The sequence below is a fragment of the Engraulis encrasicolus genome, chromosome 16, assembly GCF_034702125.1.
Source record: "Engraulis encrasicolus isolate BLACKSEA-1 chromosome 16, IST_EnEncr_1.0, whole genome shotgun sequence".
In the NCBI taxonomy this organism is placed as follows: Eukaryota; Metazoa; Chordata; class Actinopteri; order Clupeiformes; family Engraulidae; genus Engraulis; species Engraulis encrasicolus.
Window position 1 is genome coordinate 18193021 of NC_085872.1, and position 18931 is coordinate 18211951.

The 18931-nt window shown below is 43.1% G+C and overlaps 1 protein-coding gene across 1 annotated transcript in view; it reads left to right on the forward strand.

Annotated features, from left to right (window-relative positions):
- tnr (tenascin R (restrictin, janusin)) overlaps positions 1-18931 on the forward strand; it is a 51134-nt gene that overhangs the window by 17731 nt on the left and 14472 nt on the right. The window contains exons 5-13 of the mRNA XM_063219913.1: positions 1266-1416; positions 4793-5062; positions 5587-5772; positions 6908-6997; positions 7305-7568; positions 8250-8516; positions 11281-11400; positions 11614-11757; positions 16704-16823. Of these exons, the coding sequence (XP_063075983.1) occupies positions 1266-1416; positions 4793-5062; positions 5587-5772; positions 6908-6997; positions 7305-7568; positions 8250-8516; positions 11281-11400; positions 11614-11757; positions 16704-16823 (1612 nt within the window). The remainder of the gene's footprint in view (positions 1-1265; positions 1417-4792; positions 5063-5586; positions 5773-6907; positions 6998-7304; positions 7569-8249; positions 8517-11280; positions 11401-11613; positions 11758-16703; positions 16824-18931) is intronic.

Here is an 18931-nt window from a genome sequence, read left to right on the forward strand (position 1 = left end):
GTCAGCCCAGCGCTGCCTTTAATGCCCTCCATAAACATCGGGTCCTTTAATCTCATCCCGCTCTTATTGGCTTAGCGACTGCCATCGGCCGGGCACAGAGTGTCTACGCTACGCACCGGCCACCCAGAGGGGTTTTAAAATGCCTTGATTCGGGAGATGAAAGTCAGGTAGCACAATAGAAACAATCCAAAAAAAAGGGTCTCTGGTCTGTTTTTTATTTATATATTTTCTTGAGAGGTCGGCTCTTGAATACAAAGAGGAGCGGGTGCATAGGGGTCATGGAGCACTCCAATCTTTCCCCGGTGGGGTGTTGGGCCAGAAGTGGTGTCCAGAGAGAGTGCCCCCCCTGGCCTGAGCCACGGGGGAAATCAGATTAGAAGTCCAAAGCCGTAACCCCACACACTGGAGACTCCTTGGATTTAATCCAAAGGACCAGGTCACCCACCACCGAAATCTGGACAATATCTTAATGGAGGAATGCAGGGCCGCTGACAGCTTTGGCCAGGCCTGGGACAAAAACAACTAAATGGGCCCCCAACCCAATGCGTATAATGTAATGAAGACCCAATTCTGGGCCCCCCTTCTCCTTGGGCCCGGGAGAACATACCTCTTTGTCTCCCCCCCTGTCAGCTTCTCTGGAGGGATGGAATGGATGGGAGGGTGGAAGCCTCTGAGAGGGCATAAATGCAGGACTACCATCCATGCCGCCATGAAATGGCTAGCCCATAATCCTAACAGCCCCAAGCTACAGAAGGGCCGACAATGACCCTATAAATACAGTACATTTCTATGTACTCTGCCTTGAATTGTAGGGGTAGACATAACTGCATGGAGTGGTGGGCAAAAAAACAATTCAGGGACAAATGAGTGTTTAGTGTCCAAGCGCGCCGTCTCTCTGAGCTCATCATAAACCTTTTTCTGGGTTAACAGTTAGCACACTTAAAAGAAGTTTGGTTAAGCTCATCAAAACATTTCCTCCCAGTTCAGAGTTTTCTGGCGCAACGCTTGCACAGTTTGCTGGCTAAAGCCTCCCACCAGCTTGCTGTAATTCCCCCGTTCATTAAAGCTGTACACTGTTTGTTGGTACACTGCCTCAGAAGCTACCTCCCATCCCTCCCTCCCCTCCACAGCCGCTCTGCCTCCCAGTTTGCCGCCGCATATGTGGCTTTGCTTTGATGTCCGTATGAAAGCATCCCTTTAAAGTGAAGGGTGTCCTTGTTGTCCGTTTTTTCCCCTTCCCTTTCCGCTGTCCGTGTGCCGAGTAGGATAACGACGGGGGGATGACGGCGCAGCTGCCCAGCACCATCACCTCCTTCCACCAGACGGGTCTCCGACCAGGGGAGGAGTACACCGTCAACCTGGTGGCACTGAGGGATCAGGGCAGGAGCCAGCCCGTCACCGCCACCGTCACCACCAGTATGACTCTCTACTCTCTGACTACACTCTGCTCTACTAGTCTCTTTTCCACTGCTTGTTTTCTGGTAGGCCTACAGTTTGACAAAGCGTGACTCGGTCACCACTATTTGCGTTGCGGATAGGCACGACACAGCTCAATTGTAAAGCAAAAAGTGGCGGCCGAGACGCACTTTGTCGAGCTGTAGGCCTACCAGAAAACCGGCAGTGGAAAAAAGGCATTCGTTTCTCTCACAGCATGTGGTTACATTGTGTCACAACAGCGCACACATAACCATGTCATAAACATGTTATGGAATACCTCCATATGTCCTGTTGTTGGGCTTCACACAAGTTGTAGTGCCCTACTGTGTAACACTACACTGCCCTACACTAGTAGTGCACTAGTAGTGCAACAATTTCTCATCATTATTAACCGTCTGTTGGACGAGAAAGTCAGGAAGTATATTAAGCGTTTGTTAGAGAAGGAAGTGTGGTGACTTCAAATCTCTCTCCTTGAAGACATACTGTAGTGATAAAATCACATGATTTCACACATCTTAGGACCGAGAGTTAAGCGTCATTAAAGATTTCATCATCATATTATTTGACCAAATACTCAAAGACTTATGTGCACTTCTGGAACGGAACATCTGCAATCATGATGGCATCATCAAAGCCTGTAATGGTAAGTTCCTGAAGCTGGCACGGGTGTGGTTGAGTATATGTGTAAAATTATTGTGCCATAACTTGCATGCATATGAAATAATGAAATGCCACGAAGAATGATATTATTAAAGCTAGGGCTATTACAATTCATTCCAGCTCTAGATATGCATGTACAGTATATTTTAACTGCCTTCATCAAAAAATAATGCAAGTTATTCATGCTTCACTGTTAAGGTCTGTATAACCCTATTCAGATACCGATTTGTATTGCTTTTGCAAGCAAGACAAGCACTTGGTATTATTCATTGATGTGTGTACTGCCAGCTAATAATGGTTAGTAATAATCTCAATAACATCTTTTCTTTTTTTAGTTATCTACTTTGTGTTCTTTTATTCTGTCTTGGCAAGGACTAGAAGCTGTTGTGCCAGAACCAGCCTGCGGCAGCTTCAAGAAAGAAAGCTCTATGCAGTGGACCCATATTAATCACACCAATCCCCAAACCATATTTTTTGCTACATTTCCCAAAATATATCATAGAATACAATATTTCTCTGAAGAAAAGAAATGAAAGGCATTGCTTCATTCTGTGACCAGAGAGAGGGATATCTCAATATTGTGAGAAGTGGGCAGTGCTCATTGATGTCTGGTAACTTATTAATAAGTGCCATGATAAGTCCCCAAAATGTAATTCTGGAGTTGTTTCAACCCAAGTGTCTTTTTTGTACCATGACAATGAGCAGCTCCTCTTTCGAGCTTGATTATGTTGATCAAAGGGATGCTGAGGTTGATTGCCTTTGGAGCTTGCTTGCTACGTGGAGCATGTCTGCAAAATGCAAAATTTAAATGTGTGATGACTGACCAGCAGCAGTACACAACAGATGATTTTTTGTAAGCATAATAACACTCCACTGGACACTGGGATCAGACTAGCTTTAATTTACAATTTAAACTTGAAAATGTTACCTAATAAAAGTTGTCAATACCCCTCTCAGTCTCTGTAATTTTTTCATACAGTTTTATGGTTTGCGTTTAACCTACAAGGACAACACACTCGTTTAATTTATTACATTATGAACCTACTGCAAAACACTTGAGTAAATGTATACTATAAGATGTTTATTGTAGCTGTGATGACAAGTTTGTCCTTATAGCTTATGGACAACTTATACCGCCGAGTTACTTTTCTATCATTTGAAGAGAGATGATGTTTTCTCATCTCAACACAGTGAAGCCATTAATGGTAATGGATAATGCCCTCAGAGCCAACTTACTATATAAGGATGATGCGTGAGAGTTGACCTCGACAAGTTTATGATATGGCTGTGTGCGTATTGTGACACCATGTTCAGAAAATGATGTCTGTTTGTGTTGCCCAGTAATCCAGTTGCCTCTGCTGCACTATTCATTTTCTTATAGATCACAGTAACACTGATGCCTCAAGATCTTGATACATTTTCAAACAGATTTTTCTGAAGGGTATGATGGTAGCCATCAGTAAGCAGATGGCAGTTTGAAAAGAGGTCTGTGTAAGGCCATGTGACTGTACAGTACAAAGGGAACTACAGACTACTGCTACTTGTGTTCATGAACAGCAGGCTTACAGGGACAGAGTAATGAAATACAGCATTGGGGAAAAAGGCAATGTAAAAGCACAGCATGCCTTGGATTGAGTTTGAAATATTAGATATAAACAGGTGTCAATTAAGCTCAGCTTGCATAACACATCACATTGATGGATGGGTCAGCTTGTTAGCAATTATGTGCGCGGTGTAAACCCAGGACCTTCCTGCTAGTCAGGTGCAGAGAGTGAGATTAGATTCAGTTGAACTTTTTTTCTAGTACATTTTTAAATAATGGGTTGGCAGTGAAAACACCATTAATTTTCACCAAGCGTCACTGTCAACCAAAATTAAAGAGGCATTATTTATGCATGGAGACTGATGAATTTTTCATGTGTCCACTGCTGATACCTTATTGGATAAAGAAAGACAAATGTGACACTGATCAATTATTTATGTATGATGAGAATGATCCACCCTGGCAGTTAAACAAAAGAGTTCCACAATAACATTCAGAGTTCTTCAGAGTACTTGTTATTTCATGCCCCTCTTCAATCTGTGCCATGGCAATGCAAGAGTACGGCATATTATTTGCTCAAACAGTAATTCTTAGATTCTTGTTTGTAAAGAGTAGCAGAATTCATTCTCTTATGTGGGAAGGGTGAACAGTATTTGGAAATGGAGGCAGAAATGAAGTTCATCTGTACTATATCTGAGACAAGGGTGAACAATTGACTATTTCTTCCCAATTATCACTACTTCACTAGATGCGACTCAGGGGGGAAATATGGATGAGCTGTGTGACCCCAAGAGGTCTGAAGAATCACTGTTTCTATTTTCGCTGTGTTCGATCTGAAAAAAGGTTAATTACTTACAGATCAAGGTTCTATTTTAATTGTGGATTTATTCCATATATTGCCTATTTATTTGTTCCCATGGCCACGGTTATAGATTGAATGATGGGATGAATATACGCCTAATTACAAGCAGCCTTTGAACACACAGTTATTAGTGTCGTGGGACAAACTTGCGAGCTGGGCAGACCTAGTTTGTGGTATTAAGCAGTGTAATGTGACAATGATTTTTGGAAAAGAGCACAGTTACACGTCTCACTTTCCTTCTTACCCACGCTGAACATCATAACCACTGAGTGATTCTGTACGTACTGCAGAGATCGATGGCCCGACCGACCTGGTGGTGCGAGACGTCTCCGAGTCCGTGGCCTTTGTGGAGTGGACGCCACCCAAGGCCAAGGTGGACCAGATCATCCTCCGCTACGGTCTGGTGGGAGCAGACACCCCCATGACCACGCTCCGCCTGCAGCCAACCCTGAGCCAGCACTCCCTGCAAGTGCTCCAGCCAGGCTCCAGATACGAGGTGTCAGTCAGTGGACTACGCAAGGGCAATGAGAGCGGCGCCATCTCAACCGAGTTCACGACTGGTGAGCACTGCTCCGAGACTGGATATTCTCTGCTGGATATTCAATACAGCGGAGAGAATAGGCTAAATGAAGATATGCTATTGCCAATCTTCAAAGCACTTTTCCATCCATTGTTTGTATTGATAAAATGTTAAATAGAGCTCTGTGAATTATTAACGATCCCTCTCCAGGATAAATGGAACACAAAGATGTTTTAAATAGTTTAGTACGTGAAACAAGTACTTGTTCAATACAAAATTAAATGCACAAATGAAAAAAGTAGTGTCTATGAAATATTTAAGACACATAATTGGTACCTCTTAAAACAGTCTATGCTGGCAGTATGCTTGTTCTGTTCTTTTTCGTTCGAGTCACTCGTCATCTCTATGGGCTGACGAGTGACTCCCATAGAGATGACTCGCTCATCTCACTCAAAGAACCGGGGACTCATACGAGTCCTATTGTTTTTTTATGATTTGACCAATCCAAACTCCAATGATCGGTCTGAGTGGCCCAACCATTGTCAGTTCTGTCGTTCTTCTCAGAGCTGGACGCACCCAAGAACCTGCGCGTGGCCTCCAGGTCTTCCACCTCTCTGGAGCTGGAGTGGGACAATAGCGAGGCGGAGGTCGAGGGTTACCGCGTCGTCTACAGCACGCTGGCCGGAGACCAATACGACAAGGTGTTCGTCCCACGCAACGAGGGAGCCACCAGTCGCACGACGCTTGCAGGTGACGCAGGGGCTGCGTGACAGGCTCAGAGTTCTGTCAGCTCAGTGCCATTTGTTTGCTGAAAATAAATTACATCCGTAATGATTATGTGTCTGTGATATTATGTTTGGTGACGTGAATATCACAAATTAAATTGAATCCTTCACTCTCATAATTAACTTTCAGGCATTCTGCATAATTGGATATTTCATTATCTCTGGGTAATATCAGTGCAGAAAATAAACTCTTACTTTTCTAGCCTATTATACAGGCACGCCATAGGCCATATGCTGAGAGTTTTGCGTTAATTTAAAACTCAAATCGCTAATTGGTAACATTTTTAGCTTACTCTTTACCAGCGTAAACAAACAAATAATAATGCCAGTTATATTTATCTTTTCTGCCTTTGGAAACAGTCTTGTGCAGTCTGTCAAATTACTGCATTAGAGGAAAATAACGGCATGTCTTCCGATGCTTTTTTTGTTATCAGCTTCTCTTTCTCTCATTCTATTGCTGAAGACCTGTGGTTTTCTACAAACTCTAAAATGATAAGGATTCTCTTCCCTGAGCCGCCTGACAGAGCCAATGTCCCTTTGTAGCATTCCCTATAAACTGATAAGTTTGGTTTTGTCAGTTTGATTCTGCTGTTGATTAATTGCTTCATTAAAATAAAGGTCCATGCATGCCAAGAGCGCACTCATGAATATGAGCATGGTGTTTGCTAACGCTTCATCGTATGCACATTTCAATTGACGGGTATTGAGTGCTCCATTTGCGAGATCCCCACCATTGTTTTACGTGCATAGGAGCATCACACAAAACATGCGTACATGCACATGAGGCACTTCATCAAGCCAACAACTAACTTAATAGTGGAGAAGATAAGGCCAAAAATAGTTCGCTTTGGTATGCAAGCATGGAAATTGGCACACATGTTCATTAAAATGCGGCCTTTCAGTAAAGGCCCTCTTTCATATGCTCTGCATTATGCATTTCTTTTGTGCAGACTTCTAAATGACACAAGTTAGTTAAGAGTTCTAAATAGTGGAAGCCATTGCAGCTACTCAGTGCAATCCAAAGGAAGATGATACTTCTGAGCACTTTCAGAGACACCATTATATTGTGACTAACCTTTGTCTGGGTTTCTCTCTGGCAGATCTGCTGCCTGGCACAGAGTATGGCATTGGGATATCTGCTGTGCTGGGTTCCAACCAGAGCTCCCCTGCTACAATGAATGCCAGAACAGGTGAGAGAACACACAGCCTTGTCTCCAGGGAGTTGGGGAGGAAAAAGTCTGTCGAAGGGGGAAAAAATCCTTGCAGATCCACCACAGATCTCGCTTGTCAGCAAGTGGTGGTAGAATTCATAGTTTTCCAAAAGACATAACACATTTTAACTCCTGTTGTACTATAATAATGAAATGTCAAGAATTGTATTTCAATCAGTCAATCAATCAACCAGTAATCTATTGCTGTTTTCGTGATGGCATTCTCTGGCATAGTTTTCTGTTCTTTTGACATATGCCGTGATGGATGTCTGTGTATTTCCTCTAGACCTGGATGTCCCAATGGACCTGACGGTGTCAGCTTCTACAGACAACTCCATCACTCTGCAGTGGGGCAAAGTGCAGGGCCCTATTGACCACTACCGCATCACATACACATCCTCCAGCGGAGTGACAACAGAGCTGACCATGCCCAAAGATGTCACCACCACCACCTTGACTGATCTGGTGCCTGGGACAGAGTACACGATCACTGTGTCTGCACAGAGAGGGAGACAGCAGAGCACTGTTGCGACCATTGATGCATTCACAGGTATTGGTGTCTTTGAGCATAGTAAGATAGCATCAGTATACAGTATGTTTTCTGTTAGTTTTATAAGAAATCATTACCTACTGTATACTAACATGAAAATAGCAATACAAGACGAGAGTTTGTTTCTTGAACAAAGTCTTGTTTGGGCCTTAATGGCAATTATGACATTTGGCATTATGACACTGTTATGTTATCCTTTACCGTGATTGCATTTTAACGTTATTGCATTCCATTTGTTCACTTTTACCAGGTCCACTTAATGCTTTCACTACTCCTTACCTTTTCATCTAAAGACAACAAAGCAGCCATCACTTCATTGTTTGATGTTTCTCTCACAAATTCACCTATTTCTGTCTTAACGTGCCCATGAACTAAAAACCCACTACTGTTTCTGCTTTTCATGGTTCTCACCAGTTGTTTGCCAGTTCTGTCGCTCATTAATACGCCTCGGATCTGCTTTTCATAATTTGCTTTCCCATTCACTCTTCACTGACACGTCTTCATTCTTTACTCGATCATCCATCTCTCCACCCACCCAAGGCTTCATCAAAACACTTCAATGGCAACATCGCTTGCTCGCGCCGATCAATCACATTCTAAGTTCTCCGTCTAGGAACCGGTGATATTGAATTCTGCTTCCATCATTCACTGTCTGTTGCCCGACCACGTATCGACTTGCAGGGTTCCGCCCTGTCGCCCAGCTCTACTTCTCTGACGTCACGTCTGACTCGCTGACGGTGGCCTGGGGTGCCCCCGCCCCGCCCGCCGACAACTTCTTCCTGACCTACAACACGGAGGACTTGAAGCATAGCTTTGATGTCATCACCCTGGACGGATCCAAAACCAGAGCCACGTTCACAGACCTGCTTCCCTCCAAAAAGTATATCGTCACCCTGGTTACTGTGCGTGGTGACGCAACCGAAACGGTCGAAGGCACAATTGTTACAGGTAGATGTCTGCCGCATGCTCCGCAGATGCTTATTATAGTCGCGGGTTGTGAGAAGGCAGTCTATAAATATCTGCAGGTCGCCCCATTCAGTTATCACAGGCAGGCAAGTCGTGTTTATCGAACAAGAAACAGCTGCTGTTTATCCCATCACAGCCTTGGGGGTTATATAACACAACATAAGAACCAGCCAAGAAAACACTGAAAACACAGAAGATGTTCATACGTGTGTGTATATATAGTCATACAAGAGAAGGAAGCAACTAAAAGGAGAAATGTTTTGTGAAAAAAATAAACAGTATGTTAATTAACTTGTTTTGCACCAGCCAACCACACTGCTTTCCCATAAAGAATTTGGCCTGGTTACTAAATATAAAATGTCACCGCCTTGCCTTCGTTGTATTTCAACGTAGAAATCAGAGCATACAGGGAAGTGCTCAGTTGCAAGAGCATCTCCTGGGTTTCATCAGTGCAGCAGCAGTACAGTACCCTTCCTTCCTTCCCCATCTCCTTCCTCTCGACAACATTGTTGAACTGACATGGTATTTGTCAGCAGGCAAACATCATCCTCCTCGCTCGTCGACACCTCATTAAGATTCCTCACAGCTGTAGCCGGAGCGGCTTTTTTCTCCTCCTTTTTGCTCTATTTTAGTCTCTTAATTAATTCCACTTTTTGTTTGTAATCCTCTCTTAATTACCTCTTGCCTGGATGTGAAGATGTCTGAAAATATATTCTGCTGCTGCTGCTTCATGAGCAACTGCTGCTTGCTGCTGTGACGGCCCCAGAGAAAGATATACAGTACTGTCACTACAGTTGGACTGACTGCAGAACCTCTTGCCAAGGGGACCAGTGTTGCCAGATGTGTCTGACCAAATCCCGCCCAAAAAGTTCTCAAAAACCGCCAAATTGTGTTAAATTCCGCCCAATTTTAACAAATTGCATTGACATCTATGGGCCCAAAACGGCAGAAAAAATCTCCAAATGGCCAATTTTTCCCCGCTTTTACCCGCAGACGGTCATCCCAAGTAGCCCAATTGGGCGGGTAACTGCCCAATCTGGCAACACTGCAGGGGACACCTGCTCTGCACTGCTGCTTGTCATGGTTCAGGGCTTCACTTTTTTTGTCAGGTTTCCACTCCACTGACAACTTGTCTGTATGCAGAGTGGAGTGTGAAAACTTCTAAGCTTAAGTTTAAAGTTTATGTTCAATCTAAATGTTCCTGTTTGCAGTACACTACTGTGCCAAATTCAATATAAGAGTAAATAAATACATCTAAACATTATCAATAGATTGTATGTATAGATACCTGTAGAGCAGTGTTACTCAACAGGGGTGCCGGGGCACCCTGGGGTGCAGAGAGCCCCTCTCAGGGGTGCCGCGGAAACATGGCTGATAAATAAATTATGTAATATAATACATATTTGTCTAAATTGGTAAGTTAATGCTAGTCAGTGAAATCTTTCATCTGCCATTTACGCACAATAAAGTAAATATAGGTCGCCCCTGTCAGCTGCAACTTCGAACGTAGGTCGTGTGACGTCTCCAAATGTGTTGCTTTTCTAAGCTTTTGTGGTATCGGATGTGATGCCATGTTACGGCTTGTTGGTTTGGGGTGCCTTGAAATTTTTCATGAATTGAAAGGGTGCCTCGCCTAAAAAAAGGTTGAGAAACACTGCTGTAGAGTATCAGACTCAAGTGTAACACGTAAAATACAGGGCATTTCTGTGATCTACTATTCTGATATTATATTAGTCCGTATTTTCTGATAATGAACATTTTAAATGCCAACAGGCAGCGATCAGCGACAGTCTCTCTCTCTCTCTCTCTCTCTCTCTCTCTCTCTCTCTCTCTCTTCTCTGTTTCTGGTAGTGCACAGCTGCATTTATTGAATTACGGTATACCATACCACAATGTTGTGCTGCCAACCAACCACATATAGTACAGTGGCACACATATCAGGACACTGCCAAAACACCAAAATGAAACCTCACACACCTCATGTCACACAGTTCCATCCTAGTGGTCTTTTAAATGCTGAATAAATGCAAGGACATTACTGACTGCTCTGCTGAATGGAAAATAATTAAAGATATGCATACATGAATAATCAGAGCTCATTTGCATGGGGGATATTTTGCCCCGGAAGCATTTAAACGAGGCTGACAGCCAGCTTATGAATTGCCACCCCTAGTTTGTGAATTAAATCCATTACTGTGATGAGAATGGGAGGGAAGGGAGGCTTTTATACTTCCTCGTTTTATGGCCGCTTTCCAGCAATAGCCCCAGTCAATCTGTTCCTCATGTCTTCACCATCTCGAATGACACGAAACCTCACAGCAGGGGTAATTATTTGCACACCCTGTCAGCGGCAACCTTTGCTGTTGTGATACTGTGAGCCCCGGGGAGCCATAAAGCGTAATGTGATATATACCCTTGCAGACGCAAATGCGTAATAGTAATGAAAACATCACCCTACTGAGTTTCGCCGTTGGACTGCCCCTGATTTTATTATTCCCTTCGTGGTGCCCACCTATAAAATTAATTAGCGAAAGAGCCACACAGCAGCTCTGTTTCCCACCTCCTCCCGGGCCCCAAATTAAGGAAACATATACTGTACCCATTGTGAAGACCATTCGTGAATAACTGTTAGTGGGGGAGTAAAATAATATTATACTATAGCGTCTGTGAAACTCGACATGAATATATGAACACAGTTTTGTTTTCGTTTTTTTTTAAATATAGCAACCATGTTTTCTGCACATAGGAATTGACCCTCCACGGGAAATGACAGTGTCATATGTCACTGAGGACACAGTCACGATATCATGGCAGCGGCCCCTTGCATCCTTTGATTACTACAAGATGTCCTACCAATCAGCAAAAGGTACGGTCCCACACGCAAATGATACCAACATTGGAAACTGCACATTGGAGACTGGTCAAACACAATTTCAAACGTCTGTGCTAACCCTGTTACATAGATTTTTGACAATAAAGTACACTTGACTGACTTGACTTGGAAACTGTGAACCAAGAATGACTTGCAGAACGCATCACATTGACATACATTCTCCTGTTTGATTTTGTGGTTGAGCAGGAAGAGTGGACAGTGTGGTGATTGACAGCGAGGTCACCAACTACACCCTGACCAGCCTCCACCCTGCTACCGAGTACGAGATAAGCCTGAACGTGGTCCGAGGAAGCCAGGAGAGCAGCGTCATCACCACCAGTGTTTTCACAGGTAGGATCTTCCTCAGCTAATATGCATGGGCAGAGTGAGTCGGTCAGTAAATCTACCATAATATGCCAAACTGTGTCAGATAATAGCCAATAGTTTATTGCCACTATGTAAATGTGCTCAGTGTGTTTCTGTATACTGTAGGTTTACCTCTTTACGTACTGTACCATTCTCAGGTTTATTCACATGTTACATGATAGAGATAACTTCTGCTTCAATAGTTGAACAGATTATTGTCATATTTCAGGAGAATCATTCACTTTGGTATAAAAGCATGCAATTTGGCAAAAAAAATGCAATGGCCAAGCAAAAAATCAATATAGAGGCCGTTTTTCAAGATAGCCACCATTGCTACTAAATGGTTAGTATAAAAACCATTTACTTTGGCACAAAAACATGAAATTTGACTGTAAGACTGTCTGAGGGCCACTGTTTTGGAAAAAGGCCCTGGCTACCCAAAAATGCAATATGGCAGCCGTATTTCAAGATGTCCGCCATTGCAACTAAATGGTTAGTGTAAAAGTTCTTTACTTTGGTATAAAAACATAAAAGTTGGCAGAAATACTCTCTTTTACCTTGTGCTTCAATTCGTTATGATCTAATCATGGCAATATTGACTGTTACACTAGAAATCAGACATATGAAATCTGACACGTGTACAAACATACTGTATTTTGGAGGATAATGTTTTCAATGGAAGATGACAACCGTAGATTACCACCATGTCCACAAGCAGACGCGTTTCAGCTCTTAAGCCATCATCAGAGGCAAAACGTGTCTGCTTGTGGACATGGTGGTAATCTATAAATAAATAATGAGACGTAGCTTGTGAATGTGGATTTTTCTTCTTTAAGTTGATACCTTTTATCGCGCACCCAAAGTCATTCATTTTTTCCCAGAAGTTGAGCGCGCCCTCTGACGAGATGACAATCGTGTCAGCTCTGCTGTTGCATTACTTCTTGTGGCTGGTGGTTACCCATTAGTGTTCAATGCAAAAACTCCTTAAAGTATCGTTGGTATTCCACAGCCATTGATAATGATAAAACCCTCTTTGTCTTGCGATGACAACAAATCTAGTTGGACAGGCTGCGCTCACCACAGGAGTTTAATGGAAGATAAACATGGGCCAGGCCCCTGCAGGGGGACTGATGTGACTCTCACAGGCGGGTGATAGATTCAGTTTAGAGCTTCATATCGTCTCCACCTCCCACAAACCCTTCTGTTTTTCTCATCTCTATCTCTCTCACTCCGCCTCCTCGCCACACCCTTTCTCTGTGTCATTCTCTCTTTCCGTCTCTCTCTCTCTCTTTCTCTCTCTCTCTCTCTCTCTCTCTCTCTCTCTCTCTCTCTCTCTCTCTCTCTCTCTCTCTCTCTCTCTCTCTCTCTCTCTCCCTTCACGGAGTCATACAGTATAAAAATGGAAAAAGCAGCAAACAGGAGAAAGTACACAAAATACAATCTGCATATGATTGCAACTTCAAGCTTCAGTTATACAGGAACCGAAGGTCTTTTTTTAAACTGAGTATGAAAATAGTGTGTGCTCATGCACGGTCATGTTCATATTCATGTACGTGTACATGTGCTCTCTTCTCCCATCTGAATGGGACGCGGTCGGTCCACCCACAGCCTGCAAATTCTGATTGGCATGCAGCATAATCCCAGGCTTTAGAGAACGCGGCCGCTCTGCCAGCCAAACAGAATATTCATCAGCTCCCAAAATGATGTGTGTTGAGAGTTGTGCGCCGATGCCAGATAACACTGCAGTGTGCCCTTTCATTTGTTCTTCATAGATGAGGAGACATCAGTTAAATTTCCACCACTTCAAAGTTGAGCAAATGAGATGAGATACTTTGTTAAAGCTCTCATTTAGAGTGAAGTGAGTTGGGTTTTGTCTAAGTCTGCTTTGGATATACTCAATGATTCTTAATTGTAGCGCTTATTAAGGTAAGTTCTTATAATGCATAGTTCAGGGGTTGGGTGAGATGAGGGTCCCTATCATGTCCCTGCAACTCCCAACATCTGAATGGGTGGAAGGAAAGTTACCAAATGAACCCAAAGGTACGACTGGGCCCAAGCTTATAAGCTTATATTTTGCTTCAGTTGGGGACCCTTCTCTCCATGCTGTTCTACCTTTTCATGAGATGTAACTGAAAGTCAAAATGATGGTGTGAAGAGAGAAAAAAATCGTTAATTCATTAATTCATTAATTCATTCACTCATTCACTCATTCATTCATTCATTCATTCATTCATTCATTCAAGTTTCAAGTTTATGTATTTAACACAGGGACAACATATATTAATAGCATTTTTAAAATAAAAAATGCAAAATTGCACAAATTCGAAAATAAAATAAAAAATACTAATTTCAATCGCTTCCCCCTTTATATGGTCCTTTAAAAAAAGAAAGAAATATAAACAAGTATTGCATTCATTCATTCATTCATTCATTCATTCATTCATTCATTCATTCATTCATTCAAGTTTCAAGTTTATTTATTTAACACAGGGACAACATATATTAATAGCATTTTTAAAATAAAAAAATGCAAAATTGCACAAATTCTAAAATTAAAAAAAAATACTTATTTCAATCTTTTTTTCCCCTTTATATGGTCCTTTAAAAAAAGAAAGAAATATAATCAAGTATTGCATTCATTCATTCATTCATTCATTCATTCATTCATTCATTCATTCATTCACTCATTCATTCATTCACTCATTCATTCATTCATCCATCCATCCATCCATTCTCATTCACTCATTCATTCAAAGTGCAGCTATAAAGCCTGCTGGAGCGAGTCCACTCTGCGCCTAATGGGCTACTGAGATTCACCATACAGTACCTGCCTTTAACACAGGCAGATAAAACACCAGCAGCAGCACCACCACCACCAGCAGCAGCAGTAGGCTATCGGGAGCAGCAGCAACAGTAGAGGAGAGGCTCAGTGAAGCCCAGTGTGTTGGATGAGAGGCTGCCCTGTGCGCCTGTAAATACTGGGAGCTTGTTAAGATGCTGCTGGCACCGAGAAGAGCAGAGAGAGTCAGGATGGAAGAGAGAACTGGGCAGAGAAAAGAGAGGGGAAATGAACTAGAGAGGGAACTGAGGAGAGAATGAAAAAGGGAGAAAGAGACAGTGAGGAAGAAAGATGGAATTGGGGAGGAGGATAGACTGATGGGGTAGAGAGAGAGAGAAAAAGCAAAAGAGTGATGGATACAAAAAGACAGAGTGAGAAAGACAGAGAGGCAGAATTGATGAAAAGAAAGAGAGGAAGAGAAAGCGACAGAGAGAGAGAGAATGAAGGAGACAGTGGGAGAAACAGAACAACAGCAGAAGTGGAAAGGGTGAAGGAAGAGACACATAGCTAGACGGGTGCAGAACATGATATGATATGAGAGTGGGAGAGGAGGCAAATATGACAGACAGAGGGGAAAGTGGAGGAGGCAAGGAGGGAGGGAGAGAGACAGAGACAGAGAGACAGAGACAGAAAGTTAGCATGTGGCCCACGGCTGTTGGGGCTTTGGGACTGGGTCACTGCCGCGCTGATCAGCTACTGAAGCACTGCATGTTTTTTTCCCAGGGAGGTAATGAGGGGATGAGATGCGTTGGATCCGATTCACCGGTTCAGCTAATAAGAGGGTCAGAGACGGGGAGCACAGCGTTGGCGGAGGTGGCGGGGGTGCATATTCTATCGAATTGGTAGTGGTACACCCCCACCCCCCATCTCCCACCTCCCACCCCGCTGCTCAAGTCACTGCCACCCACCACCACCACTCTGATCGCCACAGCTGCAGCCGCTGATCTCTCCTTGTCACCATGCGAGCTGAGAAGGGGAGAGAGGGAGCGCGCAGAGGAGAGAGAGAGAGAGAGAAGGAAAGAAAGAGATAGGGAGAGAGAGAGAAGTAGAGAGAGAGTGGCGGGCCACACTGGCTCAGAAGACAGATGGGCTGGCCCTGCCTGTGTGGCTCCACTGACACAGTTTAGCTCTGTGCCACTCCTGGGATCAGGGACGGGCACACTAAGGCACACCAGAGAGAGGGATAATGCCACAGTGATAGGACCTGGGGTTTCACTTACACTCGTCTATATAAAAAGCACACACACACACACACACACACTGTCAGGAAGAGCATAGGAACAAGAGGTTTTTAGCTGATAAAAAAGGAACATACTATTATATAACAGTCCTCATTCTGAATTGTAGATTAGTAAGAAATGCTTAATATTTTTGTGGGTTTCAAGGTTGCTGTTGGAAAGTGTTTTTCAGAGCCATGCATATTGTAATGCACGTGTTTGCCCTTTGATGTCAGCTTGCTAATTAATGAAAATTGGAATCTTCTCAAGGCAGGGAGGGATTTGCAGCAAATTAGTGTAGTTCATCAGAAATGCACCTCCAGCACTAGATATGTTGCCACGGCCAATAACACTAGGAGGAGGATGCGTCAACACACACAAAGAAAAAGAAAGAAAATAGAACGGATTCTTTTTCCCACGCAACAGGCTTCCTGCAGTCATGGCATCATGTCTTCCCGAGGTGTAAACCCCAACATTACCTTTCATTACCTAACATTACCAAGCACACCCAGGATATGGACTATTCCAAAAATTGAGATCTGGAAGGCAACTGTGCTGTCAGAGAGCTAGAACTGCTGAAAGACTGAGAAGGGGGTTCTTTCCTCATGCCATTTGCTTACTTAATTCCTCCTAAATAATTTGATTGAACACACACACACACACACACACACACACACACACACACACACACACACACACACACACACACACACACACACACACACACACACACACACTTCTTCTTCTTCACCTTTCTTCTGCACACTTGTTTTGAATGTGCATTTCAATACAAGTGACACGAATGTGTCTCTATGTATATGACAAATAAATATCCTTGAATCCTTGAATCCTTGAAACCTTTTTGTTTTCCGCAGCGATGGACATGCCCACGGATCTCACCGCCCTGAATGTCACACCTCAGGGGGCTCTGCTTCGCTGGAATCCTCCTCTGTCCAGCGTGGACAACTATGTGCTCACCCTCACCCGCAACCAAGGTAAGCATGGGTGACCACCGTCTTGACCCTCTTTTTTAACTCATTGGCTGCCAGCCACTTTAAATTCATGTATGTGTAGAAAGCTGCCATTTTTACACAGATTTGTAGAGATGACCCAAGGCTCAAAAAATGACGTCTTGAAATGACTGCTCTAAATAATGAACTGATATTTTTTAGAATTGAAATGGCTGCTATAGCCTTTTTGATATCAATTTTGCTTGATGACGCTGGTAAAAATCTGTTAATTTTTAGGAAATAGCAGCTCATGCAGTCAGTCAATAGCGGCCTCATCAGTTAGTCAGGTTCATTACGTTTGGATCTGAACCTTTCGCTGGATTTTTATGGGGATTTGGAAAACTATACATTTTTGAAAAGTATATTGTATAAGCAATCAGAAAAAACATGTTTCCATTTGCACAAATGTCTGCATGGCGGCCATCTTGGATTTTTCAAAATGGCTTCCGAAAAACCATAATTTTGCAATATCTCAGCTTCTGAATGAGCTAAAACATTGATTCAAACTGCTAAACCTACATTTTCAGGGTCACTGAATCTACTGGTGGTAGTTTTAATGTTCTCAGACAGTTTGTTACCATGCTAATTTATTTGAACTGGTGATTTACTGTATAGTATCTACAAGTAGATGCATGTCTGTCAAGCCCACCATACAAAACATCCCAGCTAGAATGTGCAAAACAGTGTACGCGTCCAGCATTGTGCTGTATATATCCAGGCTTGCTTGTGCAAAGCTCATACCAGCTACATTGTATCCAGTAAACAGGAGCAGTGCCATGTAGTGAATATATTGAATGTCAACAGGCGTTAAATTTTTGCCTTTTGCCTTCCTTCAGCATGCATGTATTTTCTGTATGATGATCCTGGAATCTGACTGCAAGACACAGTTACAAATCAAGTAATAAATTGGTGTTATTAATATTGTTAATGCACATACTGTCATTAACTGGTGTTGGTGATGGTGGTGGAGTGTAACGGTGAGGGTTCTGTTTGCTGTTTGTTCTGGTTATAATCATGGGTGAAGAGCATCGAGGTGAACAAGAGGCATTATCAAGCATTATGAGCTCATTAACTGGAAGCTGTGTGTTTTATGCCAGTCTGACAATGCCAAAAGGTGGTTCTGGTCCAGAATCCAAGATTAGACGCCGATGGACATGTACTGGAAGTAGTTCAAGAGGTGGCCAGTCTGAGTGATGGGGGCTATGTTAAAATCAAAAGACGACTGCAGAACTGCACTAGACAGGCCACAACCTCCCAGTGATGCAGCACCTTCTGCACTGCTTCTAGGCAGGCCAAGAGAAATGTAAATATTGTTTCTGATCTCAAAAAAATCGGGAACTCCACTCGACAACAGTCAACCAGTAGCAAACCTAAGGAGGCAGATCAACCATGCCATTTGGGAAATGTTAATTGTTATGGACTTGGTCAGACCAAGTCTCGAAAAATGACTGAAAAATGACTGACCCAGGCACCTCAGCATCTGATTCTTCTCCACTATCCACAAGATTTCGTACGAGTCCACTCGATAAGAAACCATGCTTCTTCTACCAAAAGGACGATAGTGAACTGCATTATCAGGTCAAAACTGCAAATGGCAGTAAAACTCTAAAGGCTGCTGTAAAGTCCCAGAATCCCACCCTGAAAACAAGAATGACCACCAGCATCTCAGCAGATGATGCACATTCAATTGCTGTCCAATATCACAAAGATTGCATTCAGTAGAAAGTGGCTGAAAAAGAGAATCCTCACAGTCTTGCCATAACTGAAATCTGTCTGTTCTAAATGACCTAAAGAAGTCAAAAGTCCCTACTATCCAGAAGCATGTGAAGAAGACATGGTTCATGCTGCAATGACAACTGATGAATATGATAACATGAAAGCAATTTACAAAGCAGCACAGGTGACAAGGACGAACATTGCAACCTTCACCAAGACAGGCCAGGGAACAGATGCCATACAAGTATCCAGCAACATCAATGATGTCCCAGCTGAACTGTACAGAGTAGCAAGGGTGTGTCTCTCTTTCGGCCACTTTCTACTGAATGCAAGTTCATGATTCTCCAAGGCTTCTGAATCAAGCATGTTGACATACA